Source organism: Anas platyrhynchos, chromosome Z (assembly GCF_047663525.1).
Source record: "Anas platyrhynchos isolate ZD024472 breed Pekin duck chromosome Z, IASCAAS_PekinDuck_T2T, whole genome shotgun sequence".
Classification (NCBI taxonomy): Eukaryota; Metazoa; Chordata; class Aves; order Anseriformes; family Anatidae; genus Anas; species Anas platyrhynchos.
This window is the reverse complement of record NC_092621.1, coordinates 18,622,841-18,639,296: the sequence shown is the minus strand read 5'-3', so window position 1 is coordinate 18,639,296 and position 16,456 is coordinate 18,622,841. Positions and strand designations below refer to the sequence as shown.

General features: G+C 41.3%; 1 protein-coding gene across 2 annotated transcripts; it reads left to right on the top strand.

The window, feature by feature from the left end:
* Window positions 1-312: 312 nt before the first annotated feature.
* On the top strand, window positions 313-8,966 carry ESM1 (endothelial cell specific molecule 1). Of its 2 annotated transcripts, none has more exons than XM_072030685.1 (3): window positions 313-975; window positions 4,752-4,907; window positions 6,047-7,047. In XM_072030685.1, exons 1-3 carry the CDS (start codon window positions 675-677, stop codon window positions 6,070-6,072), a joined length of 483 nt encoding a protein of 160 aa, XP_071886786.1. In that variant the 5' UTR covers window positions 313-674; the 3' UTR covers window positions 6,073-7,047. The 2 variants fall into 2 exon arrangements, with proteins under 2 accessions (XP_071886786.1, XP_027302662.1); XM_027446861.3 differs by lacking the exon at window positions 6,047-7,047 and adding an exon at window positions 7,066-8,966 and having other exon boundaries at window positions 341-975.
* The last annotated feature ends 7,490 nt before the right edge of the window (window positions 8,967-16,456 follow it).

Here is a 16,456-nt window from a genome sequence, read left to right as displayed (position 1 = left end):
CTGAAATATCTGAACTCGGACATTAAATGGCATGATCTCACGTTGCGCTTTGCAGCAACTGCCCACCTCCCCTCGAAGGGGAAAGCAAAGCTTTGCTCTTTGCAAAATTATCCTTTTGAGCTGGGAGGTGAGTCGGTGTGATTTTCCTCTGGCCGCAGGAGCTGTGTGTGCAGGGCAGAGTGGTGCTGTCAGCAGCGCCCGCCTCAGAGCCATCCCTGTCCTGAAGGAAGGTATGCAACCTACTTGTCTCTCTCTCTTTTTTTTTTTTTTTTTGGTTGTGTGTGGTTTTTTTTCTTTCCTTTTGGCAGACGTCCTTGAGCATTTGAGACGGATGTGAGAGAGTTTTCAGTCCTCATGCAAAACAACCAACTAAACATAACAGATTACATCAGCTCAGGCTTTTCAATTCCTGGATGGCAGCAGAGTGCTAATCCAACCTTCATCCTGGATTTCATAAACTGAAACAGGGGAGGCTGGCAGGAGCAACGCTGCCGGATTGAGGAAGCTGACGACGGTGCAGCATGTGGGCAACACGCTGTATAAAGCTCATAAACTTGTAGGCTGATGTGTGCAGCTACTGCTTTGGATTCTGTACTGCTGCTTCCCTCAGCACCAGGCACCGGGCTGAACATTAAAACCTGCTCTTTGGGACCGAGCATTGACCCCTGCAAGACATGAAGGTCTTCCTGCTGCTCACACTCCTGCTGACGCCCATGCACGCTGGAACCGCTTGGAGTGCGAAATATGCAGTAGATTGCCCCGAGCCCTGTGAGAGCAATGCGTGCAAAAGCACCTTGCGCTGTAAGCGGACGGTGCTGGATGACTGCGGCTGCTGCAGGGTGTGCGCGGCCGCGCTGGGGGAGACTTGCTACCGCACCGTCTCCGGTATGGATGGTGTCAAGTGTGGCCCGGGGCTGAAGTGCCAGTTTTACACTGAGGAGGATGACTTTGGTGATGAATTTGGTATCTGCAAAGGTAACGACCTTCACTTTGCATGCACCCGCTGTGGCAGTTTGACAGCAGCCGACCTGTAGGACTTGCCTCTTGCTTGGAAGGTCTGAAACAGGCCCCTAGCCAAGAAGAAAGTGAAAAATACCTGCTGGTATTAACAGGTGTTACACGTAGGAAGGAACAGCCTTGTTGATGGGAGAGTGTTGTTTAGACCTGGGGACACCTGTGAGGAAATCTGGATGGGTTGTGCACAGAGATAAGGCTTGTGACTGGGACTTTGGAGACACAGGTGCTAGTCCTGACCCTTCTGCTGAGCGGCTGGGTGCCTTTGTGTAACTTGCAGAGACCTTAATCTTGCACGTCCAACCTTGCCATGGGATGTTGTCGTGCCTCATTCACTCCTGCCTCTGAGGTACCCAGCTGCTCCGGGGATGTGGTCAGGGGAGGCAGAGACCCTCCTGCGTGACGGGCAGGGATAAAGAGCAGGAGCTGGAGGGGAGAGGAGCAGGCAGCCACTGCTCCCAGCTGACGCCAGGTAGGCTGCATGCTGATGTCTTTCGTCATGACGGCATTTTTCAATTAAGAGCTGTTGTTGTTCTGTGCAAAAAGGACAATCTTCTAAAGGAGAGGGGGTATCAAGCTGCTGAGAGGTAGGAGGAAAGCTTTTAAAGTAAGTAAAACTGATGCTTTGCAAAGCGTGGAAGCAGTGAGTTTTCCAGTGTTCGTGTACCACTTCAGTAAGCAGATACAGATATGCCTCTGAATAACTTCCTTAAACACAGAGGCGTTTTGGCAGTTAAATGTTAGGAGTATTAATAGTCTCAGCTCAAGGCATGACTTAGGACCAGACGCTGCAAAAATCATTCAGGATGACTTGCATAGAGCACACGTTTATTTACGTTGGTATGTAAAAATGTATTAATGTGCATGTTTGAGGGTGAAACTGAAAACACTCCTCTTGTCTCTAAAGGTTAGAATTTACGCATAAAGATAGTAACTTTGGTGCACCCACCAAAATAGTATTTTCCAGAGATAGCTGACTGATCTTCAGTGTATTAAAAATGCTGCAGTGCAAGGTACCAGCTCTAGTTCTTTTAACAGTTTTTTGAACTATTCTGTACTTTTCAATAACCTCATGTAAATGTATTTTCAATAGAAAGCTTGAAATGGGAAAAAAGCAACACTGAGAGACATGAGATCTGAATCTCTGTAGCTGAGTCTTGGAAGCTCTGTAGAAAATGTAAAATTCTTTCTCCCAGTGAGTCAATGAAAACTCTCTCATTGATTTCAATAAAGCCATAGCTAAACTTTAAGTTGGTATTTAAAGCTTGTATTCCCCATATACAGATTTGCACTAGATGTTATAGATATATAATACTATATATATATCTCATTTCTAATTATTCTTTTTAATCTCTGATCAGCTCTGAGATATCAGCTCTGAGATAGTGCAATCTCTTTCTGTAACTATGTGAACTTCATCAGACCAAGTATTATTATTTTAAGTATGCATTTATAACCATGATAGTAGGTCACTCACTCATTTTAATAACTTTCATGCTTGTAATAATTTGTGTAGCCAGCGTGATTGGATTCTCTCTAATGTGACTGATTTACTTTAGAGTTGTAGACAAATAACCTGAGTTCTCTTTTCTTTAATTTCTTAATTCTAGAATGTGTAGAGTATGCCCTGTGTGTGTCTGAGCAGTTTTCTGAGTATTAGTTAATATTTTTGGTGGTTCTTATCTAAAAAGTGTTATAAGAGTGTATCGTATTCTTATCAGTAACAATGTTATTATCATCCAAATCAGACTAAGGAAGAAAGGTGCTCTGTCCTTCTATTTGTAAATAGACTCTTAGTTTGAGACATTTCTGTCACAGTGAGAGTCTGCTCTTGTTTCCCTTAAATCACTGTAGGCTACTTGCTAATTAACGTAGGAGCAGGCTCCTGCTGAACATAACCTTTGAACGGCAGAATTGACTCAGATCTCTCAGTTTCACCAGACCTGACGAGCATCATCAAGGCCAGGATTACTGCACATGGAGACAAGCGCTGTGGACTCAGGCTTTTTTCCACTCTGTTGTGCCCAGCTTTGCAACCCACATTGCTGAGCTGGGTGGCTGAGCAGCCACAACACGCAGATTAATGCCCCATGCTGTCAGCCCTCGCAGCTTGTCTTTCAGGGAGGACTCTGCACAAGCAGACTATTTTTTTTTTTTTTGGTCAGGATCTGGGTTTTGCTTTATGTGAACAAACTGCTGATCAAAGAGCATCCTTGGCTGGGATGCTTCCCCCTTGCTGGGGAAGGTGACAAAGCTCAGTGAGGTCCTCTGAGCTGGAGGGAGTCACTGCACAGTGCCCAGGAGGGAGCTGGCTGTTTTTAAAGTGCTTTTTCTTTACAAATGTATACCCATTGGGCATGCAGAGAACTGTCAAATGTTGGCCTCATTAGCCTGATCTTCCAGATAGTCTAGGTTGTATAGCAAAACTACATATTTGCATTGATTCAAGAGGAAACTGGGCAGAGAAGGACAATTGTGTTGTGGGATGTTAAATGCACAGAAACCATGTCTGGTTTGGGAATTCCCAGAGCATGAAATGGGAGAGAAAAGGAAGACATGATAGGGAGGTGTCATGTGTGGTAAGTCATGACAGGAAAGTATCATATGTGCTATGATCATCATTTTTCTGAAGTATTTTATGGCAGCATGGGCTAGATGGATCCTTGGTCTAACACAGAATTCATCTGCTTTTAGGACTTGAAAGGGAAACTTTCTGGGACTTCTCATTTAGGGTGACCATACACCCTGGGTTGGAAAGGATAGTTTGAGCATACAGATCCTTCTCCTGCTACACCCTAAACACCACTTGGGATGATCTCTTCTTGGGTGGTTTGGAAAGAGGATGCTGGAACTGGATTTTCCTTTTCTCCATCATTAAAGCTTGGGTCCTGCAAATGTACAAACAGCAAAAGAGAGGAAAACAGAAAAAGAGAGGATGAAAAGTGTTGTGACACCAGGCCTAAACACTCTGAAGCATTACACAATCTAGCACAGGCAAAGCATCCCCTATCAAGCAATCTATATCTGTCATGGGATGGGGCAAACCTTCTGCACCTGATTTAAGCTTTGCCAAGAAACTTTAGTTTCCAACCTGACACCTGCCTTCTGGTGCTTCTCTGCCAGCTTGCTCAGGGATGGGAGATCAGAAATGGGCCAGATGCAGTATATCAGCAGACAGACCTTCTAGTGCCGTGATCCTTTTTGAGCACACTTACTCGCTAGGCTGAAGATGTGTGTGAGCTTGCTGCTGCTGGCCAGCGGAAGGCAGACCTTTGAGTAGTCTTTTCATACACGCACATCCCTGCACATCCCTGGGAGCGTTCCTCACCTCGCCGGGGTTTGGGGACAGGAGGATGCACTGCCACCCTGGAGAGCTCCTCAGGGTCATGCTGGTGGCTGTCTCCCAGCTGGTGCCGTGCTCCTGCTGCAGGCAGCCTCGGTGCGGGCAGCTCCGAGTCCTGAGGGTCCCCCAGGTTAGGTAATGTCATGCCCAAGCAGTGGACTCAGAAACTTTTGGAAGTGTTCTTCTCTAAATGCAATACTAATCCTTTAATGACATCCTCTGTGATTACATGTTCGCATATGCATATTGCTTTATATTTGCAATTTAATACTACAGCAGTTTCAGGCCAGCTATTATATGCAGGCCAGCTATTGAGAGTGCTGAGTTGGATCACTGATGACTGCAGTGCTATATGGCCTTCTCTATTTTTTTTATTTTTTAATTTTATTTTCAGAGTGTCCCTACGGTACCTACGGCATGGAGTGCAGGAAAACCTGCAATTGCCCGTCTGGCATCTGTGACAGAGTAACTGGGAAGTGCTTGAAGTTCCCGTTTTTTCAGCTGTCTGCTTCAAAGCCTCCAAATCGACGAAAAATAATTTCACACACAGGTAAGACTTGGTGGGGCAGGCGATTTTAGCAGAAATTGCCTTGTATGTGATCTACTAGCATGCTGTGCATGCTGTGCATGAGTGGTGTGTACTTTGGTGGACCCGTGCAAACAGCTAACAACACAAGCTACATAGCTTTTTTTTTTTTTTCTTTTTCTTTTTCTTTCTTTTCCCTTGTTGGCAGCTCTCTTAACATAAGGCAAGGATTTATGTGAGCTGTAAAACATGGTAAAAACATTTTGAACTACTAACATGGGCAAAATACTTTGCAGCTGTTGAATGCACTAGCAGTGCGATGACACCTGTGCAAAGGGAGGATACACTAGGACTTGCATTAGCCAGTTCAGATGAAATCCAAATACAATTTCACTAGATTATTTTACCACTGTCAGCTATATACAGTAAAAATAATATCTTTTTCTCATTAAGACAGAGTTTTCTACTTTTTCATATGTCAATGAGCTGTTTTATGAAATGCCTTAGTTTAATTATTCCAATATCTTTGGAATAAATTATTATGTTTAAGACTGTTTGTGAAGCCTGTAACAGATTTTTCAAGATTTTTTTTTTTTTTTTAAGATGTGAAAAACTGGAATATATATATATATTTTTTTTATCTGTGATTAATTTTTCTTCCTCTTTTGACTCTTTTTCTTGATGACACTGAGGTATATCTAACCAAACTGTATTTACCCCAAATTTAAACACAATCAAAATGAAAAGAAATACAAGCATTTTAAATAAATATCAGAGACTTAATCCTAGATCTTACTGGCTTCTTTAAAATTTCACCCCAAAGTTTTTGAATTATATTTCTCCTCCTGCTGCAGTTTGCTTGCCTTGTTTTGATTTTCTCCTGTTATATTAAAGTATCTAGAGTTTGTTGCCTTGGTACTTATCTTCCTCCCCCTCTTTAGTTAGAAAAGGTTAGACAGAAACAAACTGCTTGAGCCTATGCTCCTACTACTTTTAAAAGGATTTTTGAAAAACACTTTGCAAGATGGATCAGTCCTGATCCTTCCTGATTTTCCTGTGTGATTGTGTTCTTTTGCCTTTATTATTAGGCACTAAGACATCATGAAAATCATTCCTGTCTTGTTTTTTTTTTTTTTTTTTTTTTTTTTTTTTTCTGTGCCTAGTCTATACTCCAGATCTTCCCAGGTAGCCTGTTTTCCTCAGTGCTTCCACCCCTTTCCTCTTCCTCGAGTTTTGTCCCAAGCCTTCAGCACGCTCAGTGTTCACCACGTTGCCTGATAGGAGCCAGGACGAAATCCTGACCCCATGGAAACAAATGGAACTTTTTCACCCATGTAAAGATTTCATGCTGAAATCTGTCCCTCAGAAGTTCATCACTGAACCAGGACCTCTGTGTGCAGTAGTTCATGGGATGACCATGCAAGATTTGATTTGATTGTGGTCTTCAGAGTCAGCTCTGTAACCCAGAACAGATTCTCAGCTAATTAAAACAGCTGTGAATGTTTCTGTATTTTAATTGGATGAGTTTCTGACACTAATTTATATAGGCATTGTGGCTACATATGCTCTAGTGAATTAAAGGGTGCCAAAGTGTGTTCCTGTGTATTGCAATGTGATCACCTTCTTTGTCAAACAGTAGGGCAGCAGTTGGTGTGCTTTGCCCCAGGCCAGCCAGCCCTGCCAAGCAGCCTCAGCCGCAGCTCAGGAATTAGCGTGAGCCAGGAACCACTTCCAGTAGACAAATGGGATATCTTTTACTTTTTTATTTTTATTTTTTTTGGAGCACAAGAGAGCTTAATGGCATGGATCAAGCTATTGTATGCCAGCTGGCCTCAGCCACAGAATAGTTGCAGGCATCTTTAATTTACTGCTGTAGCTATCCCTGTGAGGATGTGTGGTTTAGTCCCATGTCACATATGAGTGCTACAGTGAGAACTGGAAACTGAACTCAGGTCACCTGCCTTATGCTTAAACTATTAGAAAACACATCTGCCTTGTGCCATAATTTAGCAGAAATTTTATGACTGGCTAACTGGAGGCATTCAGCTTGATTCCTGCAAGAAGAGTTGTCAACTGACCTTTTTCTAGGTGTTCCCCAAGACAGAAACATTGCTGCAGGAAAATATTCTATTTTTCTCATTATTATGAAATTTACTATTTTTTTTCTTAATTATATTTTCAGAGAACGACATGGCATCAGGGGATGGCAATTCTGTAAAAGAGGAATTTGTTAAGGAGAAAGCAATTCGGTCTCCGGTAATGAAATGGCTAAATCCTCGCTGATATTTACTGACGCTAGTAAGACTGTCAAGTGAATGCATTTCTCACAGATTATTGAATATGCAACAACACACTTTAAGAACAAAGTAGATCTATATCATATGAAAATGTAACCTCTGAAGGCCAATTGTGATTCTGTTTTTCATGAGAAAAAATGTTTACTTAAAAATAGACTGTACAGTGTATATGATTTTTGATATTTGTTTTGATAAGTATTTGAACAGAGAAACATATTGTGGATTGCTGAATGTATAGTAATATTGAAAAAAAAACAACAAACCACAACACAATTCGTTTAAATAATGACAAAGGCTGATTCTTGCAGCCTCAGGCCAGGAAAGCTCTCACTGAATTCAGTGGACAGTTTGGGTGTGTGAAACTATTGCAAAAGAAATGCACATCAACAAATGCCAGGATAGAAAGCAATGCCCCTCCTGAGTCACACTGACAAGAATAATAAATAACAATGTAGGAGCACAGAAGTGTGAATGAAATAAGCCAATGTTAGTCACCTATAATTTTCTGTTCCTTTTTTTTTTTTTTTTTTTTTTTTAATTTGGTGACAATCCCTTGGAGATAAATACACCTTTCTTCAGGAAGAAAACACACAGCATTTAAGCTTATATATTATGAAAAACTTAGCTGAGATACTGCAGTCATATATTGTATTAAGGTGATTTCTAAAGTTAAATTCTGTACAGAGAAACATGCTCAGTAAATTATACAGATTTGTAGAGGATGATCTGAAAAGAAAAAAAGCTGTTTAGCATTATTTAAATGTATATGTTTCTATAAAGCAGCTATTTTGGTGCCATTAAGGCAATACTTGCATTCCTTGGGGAAGACTGGGATCAAGGCCAGACATCAGCAAATGGGTCTTTGTACTTTCCATCCTCATCATTGGCTCCTGCCCCATAATTTATCTACTTTAGAGTGCTGTAGGAACTGTCAGTCCATCATTCAGCCCAAACTGGATTATGAATTTGTAACATAATAATCTACACTTTGATGGGTTTTCTAACACATTTAGAAACAACCAGACCCTCAGACAATGGAAATGAATGCAGCTATATCTGAGTGAACCTGGATTGCATGAACTGCCACCTAAGGCAGAGCATGCTCATTGGAAATGCAGTTTGAATTGAATTATTTCCTCTGAAAGCAACGTGAGCTTTGGCAGTGACCTCAGTGAGAGAAGGCGCATGCAGTACCACAGGCAAGGTTTGGTGCAGAGTCTCAAAACATAACTTAAAACTATTAACAGGAAACTGCAAAGACTTTCAAGAGTCCAAACCCTGATGCAAAGCCAGCTTCAGTGAAAGCAGTGTGCTCTCAGCTGGGAGGGAAGCACTGAGCCGCGCCGTGTCAGAACAAAAGGACAATAACAGCAGAGAACATCCAGACATCAGTAGGGCAGCACAGGTCCTCTTGCCATGACAGTCCAAGAAACATAAATACAAATCTTGAACTAGCATATACCACATTTTAACCTGTAGAGAGATAGAGAGAGCATAATATTATCTGGGGATATTTATAGGCAACGATATTGCTTCTCATCTATTGATATAAAAAGTAATCTTTTCTCAATTTCAGTGAGAGCAGGATCAAAACCATGTTCCTTCAGCAGACTGAAGAGAATTATTTAAAGAATGTAGTAAATATTTGCATACATTATTACTATTTTGCAAGTGTCATAAATGACATTATGAGTTCTTGAATGTAAATCTAATAAGCTGGTTGATTTTTAAAAGTATATGTTATTATTGTTCAATAAAAAAAAACAACAAAACATGACTGAAAGCATCACTGTTGTGCCTACCCATTAATGACAGAGTAAGATTGGTGATGGCAGAGCCACTACGCATGGAAGCTCAGAACAGTTTTGCTCCCAAATCCATAGAAGTACTTTTACATTGCCTGCATCTACTTGAGTGAATTTGCTGGGGACCATTCTTTGCTGAAGCTGAGTGGCAGGGAATGGCTTGTGTCCAGAATGGCTTGTGTCATTGTCTTTCAACCACCTCCACCTCCGACACAAGGTGTCTGGGCCCAGACTGCTCACTGGGAATGGTCCCTCCCTGGCTGATCCCTGAGCACAGGAAAGGTCTGGGAGCCCTCTCACAGGTCAGGCCACTGCCACGCCAGGGACCAGTGGCTGTGATTCCCTGGCATTGTTTGATTTACCCTATGGGTGTAACCTATAGATTCACACGTAGCAAATAAAGGATGAAAGGAGAAGGAGGGAGACGTCTGCAAACCATTTAGGGACGCTTTCTTTTCTTTTCCATCCAATTTATAAAATTCTTTTGTATTTCTTCAGCTGCCCTTGTGAGAGATTGATCCACACACAACAGCTTCCAACGTGAAATTATAATGGAAGAAAATTGTACCCATTATCATTTGAAACTTCTACCTGCTGGTACTAGTGGCAGTGAAATTAATGTCGTAGAAGGAATGATGCAAATGATGAAATGAGGATTATGGGACCAAGGGCTCTTAGCCTGCCTCTCTATTTTCTACTTTTTCATCTTTTGACCTTTCTTTTCACATCTGTACTGGCTTCCCACTGCACACTCACAGAATCACAGAATCATCTAGGTTGGAAGAGACCTCCAAGATCATCGAGTCCAACCTCTGACCTAACACTAACCAGTCCTCCACTAAACCATATCCCTAAGCTCTACATCTAAACGTCTTTTAAAGACCTCCAGGGATGGTGACTTGACCTCTTCAATGGGCAGCCCATTCCAATGCCTGACAACCCTTTTGGTAAAGAAGTTCTTCCTAATATCCAAACTAAACCTCCCCTGGCACAACTTTAGACCATTCCCTCTCATCCTGTCGCCAGGCACGTGGGAGAACAGACCAACCCCCACTGGTGGGCCACCAGTTCATGAAGTTCATGAAGTTCTTGAAGACCAGTCTGAGGGCTGCCCAGCCTCTCCTCCCACAGCCAAGTCTTTCAGGGCTGTTTTGGGGCACAGCACAAGCATCTCTGCCACCTTTGCTGGTAGGTGCCACCTGGGATGGGAAAAAGAATGGCAGTCTGTCTGGATGTGAGAGTGCTAAGAGCCATTTATGAAGAGGATATGGGGCTAGACGGATCTTCAGCCTGTCCTAGTATGACCATTTTAACTCGCTCCTGCAATGTCCTGTTCACTGAAGTAAGCAGCAGTATTGAAAGATAGCTCTACTTTACCTAATACCGAAACTGAGACCAGTTACTATGCACCTACTGTGTGAAATTTTCAGGTTTCTGGTGTCCCATTATTTGCCTTTATGAGTTGGCCGAGTCCGATTTCACCTTCTGCTTAGGTTGTGTCCACCCTGGCAATCAATAAAAGCTTTCTAAAGTAGGGGGAGGAAAGGTTCAGGAGGGAAGCAGATACTTTCACTTCTTTTCTGTGTACTCTGATTTCATACTTACTGTTGGACAGTATCAATATTGCCAGCCCCAAGCTTTCGGTTTCTGTTGGGAGCCAAGTCCTAGAAATCAAGATACCAATTTCAAAATCTTCCAGGATTTTAACAAGTGGCTACCGATTTCTGAGTGTACTTGTGCACACTCGTAAACCTTTTCCTGCAATAAGTTTATTGTGAGGGAAATAAAGTCTTTTCTTCACCCACCACCCCTCAAATATCTTTTTTAGACATCAACTGATGTTCTTAACAATTTCTGTGTGGATAGATCCTGGCCTGAAAGCAAACTACTCAGAAATGGGATATTTGTAATACAATTTTAAGGGGTGATAACATTTCCTGTTCTAAGACAAGCTGTATGTCTGTACAAGATTGCAAATACTTCAATATATAAATAAGAAAGAAAAAAAAAAAAACACCATAATACAGTGTTTTAAAACCAGAACCCATTTTTGTTCCTTTTTTTGTTAAATGCTGTCCTGGAAATGTAATGTTGGTCCAGATGCCATCAGTTTCCCAGGTGCAAAGTGGACCAGGACATACCAAACTGCAGACTTGCATTCTCCTTGTGAGCTGATGTTTTTCTTATGCTTATAAAGCCTTATCATGTTCAAAGCTGAAAACTAGCAATGTAAATTTCCTAAATGCCTTCAGAAAACCAAGAACTCGACCCCTGCCAAAAGAAACTAAGTTCCTGAAACTGGACAGTACTGCCTGGGTTTCCTTTGAAAAAAAAAAAAAAAAAGAGAGAGAAAAAAAAAATGAGGAAAAAAAAAGCCATGTGCTTGAAATATGTAAGAAAGAGCTATACAGGAGTTAAAGGGAAGCTGCATAGGAAGCAAAGCAAAGCCCAAAATAAAAAGCAGGAATAGAAAACTAAAAATAACAAACAGGAAAGTGTGACACAGCTGCAAGGGCTCTTGTGCATTCTCCCTCAGTATTGTACCTTTTTTTTTTTTCAGGAACATACTAATATTGTGTTTGGATTTCAATGGCATTCCAATCCATTATTTGTTCTTCAAAAATAGATGTTTCTCTTGTGAGGAAGAAAGATTTTTTTCAAGTAATGTTCATATGATTTTGGCTGTCCTAATTTATCATATAATACTTTTATATGCCTGGCGTTTGCTGGGAGCAGAAGGACTATGTGAATTTTGTTGTTTCATGAAAAAATCAATTGAGTCTCATTAGAACAGTGAAGATCAGCTTATGCACAATTAACTCCTGCTCTGAATTTCAGTTGAGTATTGACTTGACAGCATTCAAAAGTGAGAAGGGAGCCAGCACGTGAGTCTGAACTGCGACTGGTTTGGGAGCATGGTGGATGGGAGGGGATCAGGGAGGATCAGGAGCACAGCATACTAATAAAGTTAAGGAAATCTCTGCCTTGTTCTTCATCCAAACACAGGTTTGTTTGTTTACACGGAGCATCTTGCCTAACCCGGAAATGCACAGGGTGCTTACTGCTTGAGAGACAGGAAAGAATGCTTCAGCTTTCAGAGATCTTGCTGTATTATCACCTATATAATTGCTATGCTCACCCATTCTGCAAAAATTAAACCACACAGCTGGGTTTTGCATCATTGGTGGCTGCTCAGGACACAGATACACAAATGACTGTGCTTGAGTAGCAGTAGTGCCTATTTTGTGAGAGCAAGAAAGCAACAACATGCCATTTTGTCAGCCCAAGGATAATCAAGGACTGTCCAGCCCTTGAACAGTCACAAACCCCAGTGGAAACCACACTAAGACCTGCTAGACTGGGGATCATGGTGCTTGTCAAGTTATCTGTTCCAGCTTGTAAAATTCCTATTTTCAACAGACACAACAAAAACAGGAAATATTTACCAACTCTGCAGGTGTCAGGAAATACCTTCAAAACACTGCTGTGACCTGACAGTCCATTTAAATAGATATCAAGTATGTACAGAGGTGATAATAAATATATTTTCCTTTAAAACATATACTTTAGTGTGTTTGCTCTAATGCATATGTCTGGGTAGATCACAGAGGCAAATTTATACTGTTAATCACACTCTGGTGATTAGGCAGTGATATGTCTAACAACACTTGCATGAATGTATTTGTACAAGGAAATTGAACTTAAAAGTGCATTAAAGATGTTTTGCACAGTTTAAGCTGATAAGGCTGTTTGTCATTAAAAGTTGGTCTACGCTGGAAATATATTTTTGATATATTATTTGAATTGTGGAAGGGATATAGGCTTTTTATTCCTCTGTGAATTTCAGATGACACTCTAAAATGGTATATTCTTTGTACCATAATGGTGTCTGCAACATCCTGTGGTACAGGCTGTAATAGAAAGTATTATATGGCATTGCAGCATACTTATCAGTGCCTTTACATGTCGTGGGGAAAAAAAGGTAAGAGGTAGTAAATGTATTGGTAGCTTACTGTTCAGTAATTGAAAAAACTAACAACTAAAAATGAGACCTATGGGTCCAGTCCAGAAATAGATTGCTTTCTTCTTCCCAGGACCTCTCCAGTACACTGGTCAGTCTCTCCAGTGACCGGGTAAAAAGATAAACAAGAAGGTAGGGAACCATGCTGCATGGCACCTACCAGTGGAGGTGGCAGAGATGCTTGTGCTGTGCCCCAAAACAGCCCTGAAAGACTTGGCTGTGGGAGGAGAGGCTGGGCAGCCCTCAGCCTGGTCACTTCACAAACCAGTGGCCCACCTGCAGCTTCACACAAGTTTTAGTCCAAGGCAGGATGGCTTCCTGGAAACCCTTGTTTTTCTGGTATCTGACATGATTTATCTGGGAAAGAGGCACCACCCAACCTTAACCCCCAGCCCCACAGTGTTCATTCTTTGACGTGATCCCAGTAAGCCTCCCAGTTGCCCACAGCACATTAGTGAACTCAACTATGGGCCCCGCAGCTGGCCTGCTCCCCCTTGCCATCCAGCCGGGCACCACCACTCGGCTTTGTGGGTGCCTTTTCAGGGTGGTGGGTACTCAAACTCCCTTTCCAGCCACTTCAGTTTAAACTTCCTGTCTATTTTTCAATTTTAAACCTTTATTTCTTTTCTTTAGGCTCTTAACTTTGCAGTAACGGAAAGAAAAGACCAGGCTTTAAGGCAGCTAAAAGGCTGCATTTCAGGGGCAGGCTGCAACTGTGTGATGCAGCAGTGGCTGGAATTAATGGGAGGTGAGAAGATAATTAACTTAATTCTCCACATAAGCCTGAGCCTGTAACTGGCTCAATGGCCACACACTGGCCTTTCTTGTGATATACTGGATAAGAGTTCCTTCTTAGGACACTTAATTCCCTAGGATCAAACTGATATGCCAAAAGCAGCTCTCTTGGCTGATACGTTTTCACTACCTGGTTAAACATGTGAGAGTTTATGCCCACTCCATGTGTTACTATCCTGGAAACTGCTGCAATACCATAGTAATAAAATGTCTCATTTTTATTTTTATTTTTTTAAAGTGATGTTTTTATACACTGGGATGGAGAAAATAGCTCTTACGTTTGTAATATTTTTCCCTGTGATGTGAGGAGAAGCTGAAGAACTGAAAAACAATGGAAAAAGGAAAAAAGCATATCAAGTCACATACAAGGACTCTTTTGTTCTTCCAAGACATGATTACTTTTGTAACACATGGAGAACTTGGTGGAAGAAAAAAAAAAGATATAATAGGTTATATATCCACATAAACTGCCATTTAATGTTGTACACCATCTACCATTTTCCTTTTCCGTTTGGATTTGTAGATCTTCAAAAGTCTTGACTCCATCCAAAAAAGAAGACAGCAAAATTTCTGAAAAAGAAATAATGGGATCAGTAGCACTGCCTAAGAAAGATAAAACTGTGCAGAACTTCATATATTGTTAGTAGCAGAGAGGACCAGATGCAAGAAATGCAACCACAAACCTGTGTTAAACATTTGATTGAGATAAATGACCTTTACTTGCATTTATGTGTATTTATTTGTGTTTATTACTTGGGCACACTTTATTTTCCTGCATGCACTTGAATATCCTTACTATCCCATTTTTTTTCTGGAACACCTTGGAATTTCAGCCAGGAGTGAGAAGTACGATCTGTCCATTATGTTATTCAGGGAAAAGAATTTTTTTTATGAATCAAAAAATGTGCTCTCTATTTAGAAAAACACAATATATCCTCACTCTATGTAAACAATCTGATCCTCAGGTGGAATGCAGCCAAAGGAGCTATAAATAGCATCCTTAATAAGGAAGGAGACAGAAGCATTTAGAGTTCATCTGGCACCGCTCACATACAGAGAAATAGCAAATGAGCTACCTGTAGCTCTTGCGCTCTAAAAAGCACCAATGTAATTTATAAAGAAACTCAGATGAGACTGTGCTGACCAGACAAGAACATTTTACATATGAAAATTACAGCATGGAGTGTGATGGATAATAAAAGCCTTTCACCATGTTATGGTGCTTCCTTTAAAATTTCATGAGCATCTCACCACTGCTAGTGTTCCCTGTTGCTCCTGCCACAGACAGGAAGGCACTACAGATTGCAGATGGCAAACCAAGGAAGAAGGAGACCAGCTGTTCCACTCATGGTACCCTGTGCCAGAGCAAGGGCTCCCTCCAGATAGCTATAGCTGGTGACCTTTGTGTTGGATTATGCTCTTCCACGAAGTGCTTGGAGAACATTTGTGAGGCAAACCTCCAATACTTTAATAATAAGAAGGATGTGTATTAGTCTGACTTCTGGTTTCTATGGTTTGGCATGGGGGACTTGATTACAGTGAAGGATGTGTAGTTATTCTGTATCTTAGAGCCTTGCAATTTTAATGAAGAAGCTCTAAGCAAGACACGGATAATGTTGGTTTGATTTATTTCGGCTCAGTAAGTTTGCAAAAGAGTCATGAATGCTTTTTTCAGCTCTGGCCAGACGTTTGTTTCTAGCAGGCTTGTGCATTTACACAACTGTTTCTCCAGGAAGATTCATGTGAAAACATTTTTGTTCACATAGATATTTTGGGACTAGCATTTCTTCACACAAATATGCTTTTAGATAAGACAGAAGGTATACATGAATTTTGTTAATTGTCAGCTGCAATTAAATTTTATTGATTTCTTGGGGAATATAAATTAAATCACAGGAGGATCCTCTCTACTCCAAAATATATCCCTGTCCAATATATCCTCCCTGTCCAAATATATCTCCGAGCCTGCTGAGACTCTAGAGATGGAAAAGTCTAGGACAGATAATAAAAACAGTATCTGTTCTTGTTGTATTCATCAGACATGCTGTAAAAAACACTGTATGTCCAATGTTTCACTTTATTTCCCAAAACCATTGCAGTGGCATGGAAACCTGGAAGTCCTACTTCCCTTTTCAAAACCAGGTCTCCTTCTTCTACAAGGCAAACAACATCCTCCATCCTCCACATCAGAACAAAAACTGAATAGACAGACCATCAAAGCTGTGTAAAAGCAACAGCTGCCCGGACACATCCCAGGACAGTAAAGCTATTTACCCGAGGAGCCTTTCAGATGATTCAGGTCAATTCTATTGTACATGGAGTTGACTCACGTAACTGCGAGACCTCATTGTCCCTTTCCCTCTCTGCTTCCCTCCTTTTGTTTCATGCCATTGTTTCTACGTAGACATTAAAATGCTTTGGGACAAAGACCATGTCTTCCTGTGAGCTTATGGAGTGAAGTACAAAGAAGTCCCAGTCCCGTGCGGGGCTGTTCAAACCCATGCTGCTCCGAGAAAAGTACACACGTATTAACCCCATTAGCTGAGCATGCAAACGTGTGGATACATACACTTGAAAAGTTAACATGAATGGGGATTTATCACACCTATAGCTCATAATCTTTATTCAATATTCCTGATATTCCATCCATGACTC